Source organism: Astatotilapia calliptera, chromosome 9, assembly GCF_900246225.1.
Source record: "Astatotilapia calliptera chromosome 9, fAstCal1.2, whole genome shotgun sequence".
In the NCBI taxonomy this organism is placed as follows: domain Eukaryota; kingdom Metazoa; phylum Chordata; class Actinopteri; order Cichliformes; family Cichlidae; genus Astatotilapia; species Astatotilapia calliptera.
Window position 1 is genome coordinate 30,177,596 of NC_039310.1, and position 13,461 is coordinate 30,191,056.

Genomic DNA, 13,461 nt, shown 5'->3' on the forward strand with positions numbered 1-13,461 from the left:
TTAAAGCCTTTTTTGAGTTCACGACTGTCTCCGGAGTCTGCACCTTGGGTCCTATTCCTGCCTGCACACAGCCACACCTAACAACTGAAGGCTTTTCAGCGAGTTGTTAGGACTTCCTGATAATAATGAATTACAGTAGTCCAGCCTGGAAGTAATAAATGCATGAACTAGTTTTTCAGCATCACTCTGATACAGGATATTTCTAACTTTAGAGATGTTGCATAAATGGAAGAAAGCAGTCTTACATATTTGTTTAATATGTGCATTGAAGGACATGTCCTGGTCAAAAATGACTCCAAGGTTCCTCACAGCGTTACTGGAGGCCAAGGTAATGCCATCCAGAGGAAGAATCTGGTTAGATACCATATTTCTAAAATTTTCAGGGCCAAGTACAATAACCTCAGTTTGATCTGAATTAAGAAGCAGAAAGTTAGCGGCCATCCAGGTCTTTATGTCTTTAAGACATTCCTGCAGTTTAACTAATTGGTGTGTGTTATCTGGCTTCATGGACAGATAGAGCTGGGTGTCATCTGCATAGCAGTGTATATGTATGATGTCTTCTAATGATGCTGCCTAAGGGAAGCATGGTAATGGCAGCGTTGCCAGCAGAAGGTTGAAGTGGAATCTCCCAGAAAGCTGCAGAAGAAAAAACGCTGAGATTTCAGTCAAATAAGGAGAACTGTGGCTTTCCTCCAACTTTTGACCAATCACCTTATTGTCCTGTTTATCAACCATAATAAAAAGCATTTACTGTCTGGGCATTTTTTTTTTTTTTTTTTTTTTTTTTTTTTGGGTCTCCAAACAACAGAAAAAAATTGCAGCCATTTTTTTTTACTTTACCTTCAACTGGTAAATAGATTTAAGAAAAAGCACTTTGATCATATTTGTGACGTGTCCCAAACTGTTGTTGTCGCCTCATTTATGTTGATAAAACAGCTCTAAAACCAGTCGGACAATATAAATCTGTAAAATGGGCAGAAAACCTGCTGCTGGTCCCATTTTAATCAAACCAACCCAAAGAGCAGATATTCATGTGTAGACAGGAGGTTATTTGTGCAGATGCATAAAACACAAACTGTTGGCTTTCTGCAGTCTCTCACTCCTGAAAGTGTTGGCAAGTGTTTTGGATTTATTATTTATATGGATGGTAATGGCACCTGTGTAATGTTAACTGATGTTTTTATTGTTTGTGTTTTTTGTTTAGTCATTCCCTGACTTACCTTTGGGTTCTGGGATGGTTTTATTTAAATTCTCCAACAGATCATTCTTGTTCATCTTCCCCAAAAGATTCTTAGCGACTTTAAAAGTGTTGATAGAGTAGGTCTCAAACATCAGATCCACTACTTTTGTGCTCTCTGCATTCTCCAGTTTACTCCCTGGGATTGCTGGTAAACCTTCTACAGACCCATTGTTCTTCAGATGCCACTTGAATTTTTCAAAGTCTTCACGTTCCAAATCCTCCAAAGTCCCCAGAAGGATTTCTTTAGGTGTCGTCATCTTTTACCCTGTAAGAATCCGATAAACACAAAGACTGTAAGAACAGCTGGAGAGGTAATTGTCTGATTTTAACAATTTAACATGATTCTAACAGCAGTTCATCACTACCACCAATAAATTTCTAAGGCTCAGAATGCAACAAAATTGCACATAAAGAAGTATCCAAGTAACACTTTGCTACAATATAAAACAAACTATATAAATAAATAAAATATATAAACTAAATATATACACTACCCGTCAAACGTTTTAGAACAGCCCAATTTTTCCAGTGTTTTTGTCACGGTTTGCGAGCCGTGTGTAAATTATTAAAGGACCCTTTATGCAGGCAGCTCAGATGCAAGTGAGTTTATTCATCACATGGTGATACAAACAGAAATGGCGAAGGTGAGCATGGAAACTAAGCAAAAACCTAAACTGGGAAAACTAACAGTATACGAATATGAAGAAGTACACGAAGGGAAGACGAAAACACGGAACACAAGGGGTGGGAGCAAAACACCACAACACATCACTATATAGACAGTTACACAGAGAGCAACACCACAGGGCGGAACATATGGACAGAGAAGATAGTGCACAGAGAAACAAGGGGGCAGGGAATCAAAACCTAGGAAGCATAGAATAACTCACAAACAAAACGGACATAATACAAAAATCACAAAGAACTGAAAACACTTGATCAGGAGACCCAGGACCCTGACAGATAAGCAGACGAACCAGCAACTAACAGAGGCAAACACAAGGCTTAAATACACAGAGGGATAACGAGGGAATGAGACACAGAAGGAGGACACAGCTGGGAGTGACTGACAAGACGAGACAGAGGAAACGCAAACTAAACACACTGACATGAGACACGGAGCTTCACAACAAAGCAGGAAATACATAGACTGAACTTAGAGGTACAACAAAACACAGAACCAAAACGTAAGAATAAACAAAAATACATCACGAAATCAAAGATTAACTATACACAACAGAAAACACTGAGTCACAGACCCAGGATCGTGACAGTTTTATTGAACATATCCTTTTTATTTCTCATTGCACTCTGAAATGAAAGCATAATACAAATAAGCAGTTGGAGTTAAAACTAAATCATGAAACACATTTATAGACCAGGGGCGGATCTAGAGAAATTTCCTTAGGGTGGCATGGGGGGGGGCAAATCAAAGCCTTTTTTTTCAAACACATGTGCAGGTGGTTACATATGGTTAAAATGATTTAAATTCAGTAAGTATACACATTTTTCATATAAATACAGTCTATAACTTAATTATTGTCTGTAGCCCACATAATTACACTCTTTAGTTACATAAAACATGTGAGTTTTGATGTTATGTACTGTATAGCCTGTATAATAAATAAATAAATATGTAGCCCAATGAGTATAAAATCCAGAAAGCTACACAACATGGGGCGGTTCATTTACAAACACAAGTCTAACTTAAGTTTCACTGTTTTTTGTTAGAAAACAATCACATTGTTACAGCTTAAATTACACAAAATGTCAGAAATCTGCACCGCCATGAACAAAAATTTTAACCTAATTTTTCATGATTTGTTGGATTAACCCACTGAGGTCTGAACTACAACTGGCCATGTTTGACTCCTTTTGAGTTTACGTTTGTATTTCACCCTCAAATTGTTTCATTTTATTTTTTCCCCTTGCTTTGTTTGGTATCTTTTCAGCTCAATTGAATTTAGTTGTTTTTTCACTGACATACTGCATTAGTGTTACTGATCTGAAATCACACAAAGAACTTAAAATCCTAGTAGTAATTTTTTACTGTATAACCCCCCTACAGACATGTTGAGTAAATATAAATTGTACATTTTGTAAACATATACAACCATTTATCTAAAAATGCAGCCAATACACCTGCCGTTTTTTTTTTCATTTTGTATAAGGATTTAAAAGCATTACTAAAACTAAACTGAGAGAACAATCAGGTGTCGCAATAAGATGCCCCACAAATGATGTGTGCCAGTAAAAAAGTTTGTCCACCAAACGACAGAAGAGCACAGGGATAAACCTGCAGGCCTGACAACAGCAGGTGTATCACTCCGCTGGTTTTCTACTTAGTGACAGTGTTTACATTGCAATGTGACATTCATTAGTGCCCTCACTGACACACAAAACAAAACGACTACACAAAAGAACAGCTACACAAGACAACACAACACACTAACTATACACTCCACACTAAACGTCACAAATCTCCCACATCTAAAAACCCTCTCTCTCTCTCTCTCTCTCTCTCTCCCTCTCTCTCTCTCTCTCTCGCTGTCGTTACCATCACTCCCAAAACTTTTCCCTCTTCCTAAACAACCAAATCCCACATGTAGACTTTGTTTTTTTTAAATTGGTCGACATGGTGCATTTTTCCACCGATAGGAAACAGGTGGCTTTTTTTCTTTCTTTACTGTTTTCGCGGCGTCCTTAGAAAACACTTTAAACCCACACACACAAAAACGTGACAAGAGTATTTAGAAAAAAGCGTGGCTGATATATGTTATCATAACTCTGGATTTACTGGCCTGTAATTAAAATTAAAAAAAACTTTGAAGTCTGAACTTTCAATGTGGGCTGAAATAGAGACTCAGCGGCTGCAGTTTGTTGCTGTGTCAGCTTACATCAGTCATGTGATCTGGAGGTGCAGCGTGTCCGTGGACCACAGAGGGTTAATAACACTCACCTTGCTTCCATTTCCAGAGTGTAACATCCAATCACCTGTGTGAAATCTGAAATTCCCATGGTGTTGTTCAGAATGTGCTCTGGCACAATCATAAGCATCGCTTGCTACTGAAAACAAGAAAATTGTCACGGCTGGCGGAGGGAGCCGTGTGGTGTGGAGGAAAAGGAGGACCCAAAATGCAGCAAACTGAGGATACGAGTGACGTTTTATTTACAGGGTGGTAGTGGCAAAAACAGGCAATGAAGCACGAGTAATTACAAACGGAAACCTAAACTGGGAGAAACTAAGTGACAAACCTGGGACCATACAAAGGGGTGCGGGTCAGAGAGACGCAGAGACAGGAACACCATAGAACGCAGATGAATGTAGATTAACGCAGTGATACATGGATGAACGCAGACGAGCCGACAACAAACACAGACCGACACCCACTAAATATACACACACAAGGTAATCAGGTAATCGCACACAGGAGGGAAGAACAGCTGATCTGACTACACATGATGACTGGAGGACACAAGCTGAACACAATGACAACAGACACAGACTTTCAGAACAAAACAGGAAATCTAGAACCCGAACCGGACACAAGGGGGGAGGACACAGAATAACTAGACAGAGGGAAATAATCACAAAACAAAACGCTGGGTCAACGACCCAGGACCATGACAGTACCCCCCCTCCAAGGGCTGGCTCCAGACAGCCCAAAACAAAAACAGACGACCAACCCAGGGCGGGCGGCGGGGGCCCAGGACGGAGGGACCAACACCGAACAAAACAAGCTCCAGCGAACCGAGGGAATTGTCCAAAACAAAAACACATGCTGGAGTACGAGAACAAAACACAGGTCAGGAGGCCGGCCCGGAGGCTGACAACTCAGAAGTCCCGGACAGTTCATCTTCTGAGGCCGGCCACGTCGGCGACGCAGATCCATAAGCCGACCGAGCGGAAGGCAGCGGTGGCGGAGTGGAGGCAGTTCAGGGGGCCGACCGTGCACACGGCAGCGGCGGCAACAGGGAAACCGCTCAGGGGGCTGACCGTGCGGACGGCAGCGGCGGCGATGACACAAGTCAGGCGGCCGACCGTGCGGACGGCAACGGCGGCGATGACACAAGTCAGGCGGCCGACCGTGCGGACGGCAACGGCGGCGATGACACAAGTCTGGAGGCCGACCGCGCGGAAGGCAGCGGCGGCGATGACACAAGTCTGGAGGCCGACCGTGCGGACGGCAACGGCGGCGATGACACAAGTCTGGAGGCCGACCGCGCGGAAGGCAGCGGCGGCGTCTAGGAGGTCGTCCATGTTGACGATGACGCTCCACCAGCGGCCTGGCAGATGACCGCCGATGTCGAGGCGGCAGTTTGGGACCCGAAGGTGGCGTGGCCGTCGCAGCACCAGACGAGACCGAAGCAGCGGCTGGACCAGACGAGACCGAAGCAGCGGCTGGACCAGACGAGGCAGCTGATGAGGATGCTGAAGCAGAGGCCGGACCGGACACAGAATAACTAGACAGAGGGAAATAATCACAAAACAAAACGCTGGGTCAACGACCCAGGACCATGACAAAAATAGCCGGTCCTGCTATGGGCTGAACCATTTGTTACTGGTGGAGGGGGGGAACACTATGCAATATATTTAGTTTTAGCATTTATATTCAGTGTTGACTGTAACTACGCTCAAACTGTTAATGCTGTCTTATTTTAATAAACAACACTGTCATATGCAAAACTGGGGTGGCACTTGCCACCCCATGCCACCCTTCTAGATCCGCCCCTGTTATAGACCAAAGTTTATTCTAAACGTTTGACTGAACACACCTGTGGCTTCTGAAATCAAATATTCTCCCATATCTGTAGCAGATGTTCCCATAATTGTGGACCTTGTAGGTTGCTTTGCTTTCAGTTTTCTGTCCAGTTCAACCAGCTCGATGGGGTTTCAGTCTGGAGACTGTGCTGGACACTCCATGTTTCCAAGCTCACCATCTTGTTCTTTGTTCCTGAGGTAGTTCTGGCACAGCTTGGACTGTTTTGGGTCATTATCTTGCTGTAGGATGAACCTCTGACCGACCAGAGGGTCCTGCATGGTGCTGCAGGATGCTGTGGTAGCTGTCTTGGTTCAGGGAGCCTCTCACTCTGCACAAGTCACTGACCCTGGATCAGCAAACAGCCCCAGACCTCCCACTTCCTCCTCCATGTTTGACAGTTGATGAAGAAAAGTGTCTGGACTTCTTTGAGTTTCTTGAAGAAGTTTCACCTGAGAAGCTTCTTCAGTTCCAACCCGTTCTCACTCCCAAAGCGTAACATTTTACCGTCACTATTTCCACACCCATTATTCAGCCATTTCCCACCAGCATGGGGGCCCAGTCTACGCCCACACCAGTGCCAGCTCCCAGGAGGAGGGCAGCTGCGACCCGGTCTAACCCCACACCCGCTTCTGTTTCTCAGGTGGGGGTGACTGGTGTCCAGCCGCCTTCCGTGCCCGTCCCAGCGCCCAGGCTGAGGGCAGCCAGAACCCAGCCTGACCTCCCTAGAGACTTGGAAGAGCTAACCGGTTCACCTGCTACGTCACCACTTGATCCACCTCCTGACCCAGCCTTTCACGCCCTCGCACTATCCCTAGTTAGATTAGCTGAACTGTCCCCTGCCCAGGCACCAGCCTTACTAGCCCAAGCCGTAATTTTATCTCCGTCACTAGCTCAATCTGTAGCTCAGCTAGTAGCCACACCAACCTCAGCTCCGTCGTCAGCCTCACCTACCCCTGTTCATCCCTTAGCATCTCCACTCCAGTCAGTTCCCTCACCTGCTGTTCAGCTTCCACTCCAGTCAGTTCCCTCACCTGTAGCTCAGTCTCCTCCTGCCCTCCAGTCCCCTGTAGCTCAGTCTGCTCCTGTCCACTCACCTGTAGCTCAGTCTGCTCCTGTCCAGCCTGTTTCCCAGTCGCCTGTCCACCATCCCATTCAGTTCCTGGACCTGCAGCCACAGCACCCAGAGCCAGCTGTGAGCTCTCCTGCTTCTCAGCCAGGGGTTTCCACACCCGCTGGCCCGGCCGCTCCTCAGCCAGGGGTTTCCACACCCGCTGGCCTGGCCGCTCCTCAGCCAGGGGTTTCCGCACCCGCTGGCCCGGCCGCTCCTCAGCCAGGGGTTTCCGCACCCGCTGGCCCGGTGGCTCCTCAGCCAGGGGTTTCCGCACCCGCTGGTCCGGCCGCTCCTCAGCCAGGGGTTTCCGCACCCGCTGGCCCGGCCTGTCTCCAGTCGGAGGCCTCAACTTCGACTGGTCAGGCCTCAGCCTCGGCTTCTGCTCCGCCTGGTCCGTACTCCAGCCTCAGAGCCTTCGTCCTCGTCGGGCCCAGCCTCAGAGCCTCCGTCCTCGTCTGGCCCAGCCTCAGAGTCTTCGTCCTCGTCTGGCCCAGCCTCGACTTTGGCTTTTGTTTCACCTGCTGCAGCTCCAGCCTGTGCTTCGCCTGGTCCGGCCCCGTCGTCGCCTGGGCCGGCCTCGTCTGGTCCTGTGCCCACCGGGCCGTGGCCAGCACGCCTAACACTGGAGAGCCGCCGCTGCCTTCCGCGCGGCCGGCCCCCGGACCGCCTTTGCCTGAGTGGCCGCCGTTGCCTTCCGCACGGCCGGCCCCCGGACCGCCTTCGCCTGAGTGGCCGCCGTTGCCTTCCGCACTGCCGGCCTCCCGAACTGTGTCCACGTCACCGGCGTTGCCTTCCGCACGGTCGGTCCACCGGAACTGTCTCGTCTCGGCCTCGGGCCACGTGGCCACCCACCCGAACTGTCTCTGTGTGGCCTCCGTCCCTCCGTCCTGGGCCCCCTCCGCCCGCCCTGTTCTGGTTCTTTTTCGTTTGGCCGTCGGGTGCCGGCCTTTGAAGGGGGGGGGGGTCCTGTCAGGGTTCCTGGGTCGGTGACCCAGTGTTTTCAGTTCACACTCACTGTTTATCTACTGCCTGTTCCACTTCCTGTTTTATTGTGTTAGCCTTGGTCTGTGTGTATTATGTTCAGTCCTCTTCCCATTATCATTAGTTCATTATGTTCAGCTGTGTACTCACCGGTCCCTCATTATCATCATTATCACCAGTCTGTGTATTTAAGCCCTCTGTTCTACCCATTCAGTGTCGGGTCATTGATGATGTTGATGATGTTGTTTCTGTCGTGTGTTCAGTCCAGTCAGTCAGTCAGTTAGCCAGCCAGTCTACCAGTCCGCTAAGTCCAGCCAGCCAGCCATCCATTCTATCATCTGTTGTCTACATATTCAATAAACCTCGTTCTGCACCAAGAGTCCTGCATGTGGGTCATCCCTTCCTCGCCTCCGCACACGACCCCTGACACCTTCACACAGACGCTGCTATCAGGAAAGCTCGCCAGCGGCTTTACTTCCTGAGGAGGCTGAGGAAGTTTGGCATGAACGCCAACATCACCTCAAATCTTTACAGGTGTGCAATTGAGAGCTTGCTGACGAGCTGCATCACAGTTTGGTACAAAGCTGCTCTGCCAGCAGCCGTAAATCACTACAGAGGGTGGTGAAGGCAGCAGAGCACATCACTGGCACGAGGCTTCCTGCCATTCAGGACATTTATCTCCAGCGATGCCTCCGTAAAGCACACAGCATCATCAAGGACCACAGCCACCCAGCACATCAGCTCTTCTCCTTGTTACCATCTGGCAGACGTTACAGGAGACTTAAAAACAGTTTTTACCACCAAGCCATACGACACCTCAAGCACAACACTTAAACACACACAACACAGTCCACAGGACGCACTCAGAAGCTACCTGCAGCTTCACAAGTACTCTGTTTAATCTGCACTGGTCACTCCACTTTATTGTTATTGATATTTATATTTAAAAGTGCAATACTGTAATTTTCTGCTGCTCATTCCTGTGCAATGTCCCATCTGCCCCCCGTCATATTTCTTTTCAAGATTTTCTTATTTAATCACTAGTGTACATATATTTATATTTATAGATACATATATATTTAGTCATCTTTTCTCTTTTACCATACAGGCGACCGTGGCTCAGGTTGGGAATCGCATCTGTAACCGGAAGGTCGCCGGTTCGATCCCTGGGCTCTCTGTCCTGGACACTTTACCCTTCCGCCTACTGGTGTTGGCCAGAGGGGCCGATGGCGCGATATGGCAGCCTCGCTTCTGTCAGTCTGCCCCAGGGCAGCTGTGGCTACACCTGTAGCTGCCTCCACCAGTGTGTGAATGTGAGAGTGAATGAATAGTGGTATTGTAAAGCGCTTTGGGTGCCTTGAAAAGTGCTATATAAATCCATTATTATTATCATGTCTCTCTAATATTTTGCTCCTTACTATTTTTCTATTTTTTTATTATTTTATTTTCTTCTATTATATTTTATTATATTTTCTCCTACTGTATCATGCTGCTGAGTGACTGCTGCTCGTCAAACACATTTCATTGCAATGTTGACCCTGTGCTAACTTGCATATGACAAATAAAACTGAAAACTGAAACTGAACAGGGATCCTGGCTGAGAGTCTGACGGAGGTCAAGTGGGCGGACCAACACTTGGCTCCAGCCACAAAGAACTTTGGCGACTTGTGTCTCGCTTTGTTGTGTAGTAGAATTGTCTTGAACGTTCCAGCGAATAGGTTTATGCTACAAACCTATCAGGTCAACACATGTGGGCAGATGTGCTGACAGTGTAGGGGAGAGTATGCAGGTTGTGGATTCCCAGAGAGGTGGGACAGAAAGTGATTATGAGTGTGTGCTGTTCCTGAAAGTAAAGGATCTTTGTTCTTAATCAAAGATTTAATAAAAGTCCAAGTTTGATTATTAAAATAAATCAGAAATGTAGTTTAAATTCTAATGTCTGGATTGTGTGTGACACGATTCAGCTTCAAACTTGGCAGATTAGTGTCTGCAGGAATGATAAGAAACTGCCAAACCTTTATGAAGCATGATTTTGATTTAAAAAAGGGTATTAATGGTTAAACACAGAATCATAATTGACATGTAATGTTGCTGATAGTTAATCAAGCTTGAGTGCTCCGTACTGATCAGAATATGATCAGGTGTAAGTTTAACCAGGATAATGAATGAGAAAATGTATTCTAACAACAGGCGTCTTACTGAGAACCTGTGTAGAGTTTGTCCTTGGAAGCTGTGTAAGATCATGAAGTCATTAGGATTTGGATTTCCTGAACAGGAGAGGGCTTGTAACCTTTTGCTCTTGGAATGTGAATGGCATCAGTGAACCAATAAAACGTGGTAAGGTGTTGGCATACCTAAAGTCATTGAGACCAGATGTTATTTTCTTGCAGGAGACGCATCTTAAAAATGATGCACATTGCAGGATTACAGCTAAGTGGATAGGGCAGGTTTATCACTCAAGGTTTTCCGCAAAGGCAAGGGGTACAGCAATAATTATTCGTAAAAATGTGCCATTCATACATAAATCTACCCTGGCAGATGAGGAGGGGAGATATATCATGGTGGTAGGAAATATTCAGTCTATACCAATCACATTGCTGAATGTCTATGGCCCGAACAGGGATGACCCAGAGTTTTTTAGAAAAAACGTTTAGCTTGATCCCGGATATTTCAACTACAAACTTGATACTTGGGGGAGACTTTAATTTAGTTTTAGATACCTATCTGGACAGGTCGTCAGCTCAGAGAATTGCGCCATCGAATGCTTCTAGGTTTCTGAAATTGTTTATTGATAATTTGAGTCTTGTGGATGTTTGGAGAACGTTGAATGCAACCGGAAGGGAATATTCCTTTCACTCTGGGGTTCATAATACGTACCCCCGTATAGACTACTTTCTATTAGATAGTAAACTGTTACATGGAGTCCAAACTAGTAAATATCATAATATCCTTATATCAGATCATAGCCCAGTGTCTATTTCACTAAATTTACTGGAATCAGGTGGTAATTATAAACACTGGCGATCAGACCCTCAACTTCTTATGAGGAAAACATTCTGCGATTATCTGGAAGAACAGATCAAGTTGTTTTTTGAGATGAATGACAAAGATGATGTATCACCTCTTTTATTGTGGGAGACGTTTAAAGCATATATTAGAGGCTGTGTCATTTCTTTTCAGTCATCTGAGAAAAAACGTAATACCATGGAACGCATACAGTTGGAGGTTCAAATACAAAAACTGGACTCTGAAAATGCCAGACAACCATCTGTACAGCTACATAGTAAAATATCAGCTCTGAAGTATAAACTCAATAACTTGCTCTCAGATAAAATTTCCAGGGCCTTCATGTATGTTAAGCAGACCTATTTTGAATTTGGTGATAAGCATTAGCTGGCCAGGCATCTAAGGAAGAGAAAAAGTGATAGGGCCATTCATGCAATCAGGTCAGACTCAGGGTTGTTGACTAATTCTTATAAGAATATTAATACTGCTTTTAGACAGTTTTATGAACAGTTATATACATCTCAGTGTAATGCACCTCCTGAAATTATGCAGGATTTTCTAAGCAAATGTAACTTGCCTACATTGGCACAAAAGGACAGGACATCTCTAGATGCAGACTTAACATGTCCAGCATTGAGTATTATCATACGCTCCCTGAAAAACGGGAAGAGCCCAGGACCTGATGGTCTATGTAATGAGTTTTATAAAAAATGTAGCAGTTTACTAACCCCATATTTGCTGAATATGTTTAATATGGCCTTGGAAGATGGTGTACTCCCACAGACTCTGAATGAAGCAACTGTGACTCTCATTCCAAAGAAAGGAAAGGACCCAGAATTGGTCAGTTCTTACCGACCAATCTCTTTATTGAACACAGATCAGAAAATACTGGCCAAGTCTTTAGCCAGGAGACTTAGTTCTCACATAGGTAAAGTGGTTCACCCAGATCAAACAGGGTTTATCCCAGCAAGACATGCATCTCATAACCTGAGACGTCTTTTTGACATTATTTATTCCTCTAGGGATCCAGATAAAGGCCTAGTGATATTGAGCCTATTAAGTAAGTTCGGAGTTGGACCTAAATTTCTTTCCTGGATTCAATTGTTATATAGTAATCCGTGTGCCAGAATACTCACAAACAATGCCCTTTCCGAACCAATTAAGCTATTTCGGGGCACAAGACAAGGATGTGCGCTGAGCCCTTTATTGTTTGGCCTCGCATTAGAGCCGTTGGCAGAAACAATTTGGAAACATAAAGAAATACATGGCTATAATACAGGATACACCTCCATAAGATCTCACTGTATGCCGATGATATTCTGCTGTTGTAACCAGACCATTAGACTCAATCCCTAAGGTGCTAGTAACAATAGATTTATTTAGCTCTTTTTCAGGTTACAAAGTAAATTGGGGGAAGAGCGAACTGATGCCAATTAAATGCAGTAATCTTGATTTACTAAAACGTCTTCCCTTTAGAATAACGTCAGAAAAATTTTCATATCTTGGAATTGAAGTTACTAAGTCATACAAGTCATTATATGAAGCCATTGTGAGAATTCTGGATACATTTAAAAACGAGGTTGAATTTTGGAAATCACTCCCACTTTCCATGATAGGTAGGGTGAATGCGATCAAAATGATTTGTCTCCCCCATCTCCTATATCTTTTTCAAAATATCCCTGTGTATGTGAAAGCTACATTCTTTCAGAAATTGGACTCAGTCCTTCTCCCTTTTATCTGAAATTATAAGAGCCACAGGATAAAAAAGGCCCACCTTTGTAAAGAGAAAACACATGGTGGCCTAGCTTTACCAGACTTTAAAAATTACTACTTCGCAGCTAATATGCAATACATAGCTTATTGGCTAGATGATACAGTTATAATGGGAGGTTGGTTGGACATGGAGCAAGAGGACTGTATGCCTTATTCTCTTGGTGCAATTGCATTGTCTCCTGTTCGTTTTAAAAAGACGTACTACAACTGTAATCCTGTTATACACAATACAATTCAAATCTGGAGACAGATCGTAAAGAGTATAGACTCAGAGCCTTCTCGCTTTGGACACCTATTACAGCTAATCCTGCATTCAAACCCTCAGTTTTAGATGGGACATTTGATCGCTGGAAGGAAATGGGGTTGGGAAATGTGGGACACCTGTATTTTCAGGGCTCTTTTGCTTCATTTCAACAGCTTAAGGAGAAGTACAATTTATTAGCCTGTGATTTTTTAGATACCTTCAAATAAGGAGCTATGTAAGGTCCCAACTACAACAATTTGAGTTTGCAACTCCAGGTAAGCTTGACCAATGCCTGGCAGATTGTATAACAGAAAAGCATGCGGTTGCTTCTAAATATGAGATA

At 44.9% G+C, this 13,461-nt stretch overlaps 1 protein-coding gene across 1 annotated transcript in view; it reads right to left on the reverse strand.

The window, feature by feature from the left end:
• Window positions 1–13,461, reverse strand: part of LOC113029526 (protein NLRC3-like) — a 41,301-nt gene that overhangs the window by 9,999 nt on the left and 17,841 nt on the right. Inside the window, exon 2 of the mRNA XM_026180413.1 lies at window positions 1,221–1,505. Within this exon, the coding sequence (XP_026036198.1) occupies window positions 1,221–1,497 (277 nt within the window). The 5' untranslated portion in view covers window positions 1,498–1,505. The remainder of the gene's footprint in view (window positions 1–1,220; window positions 1,506–13,461) is intronic.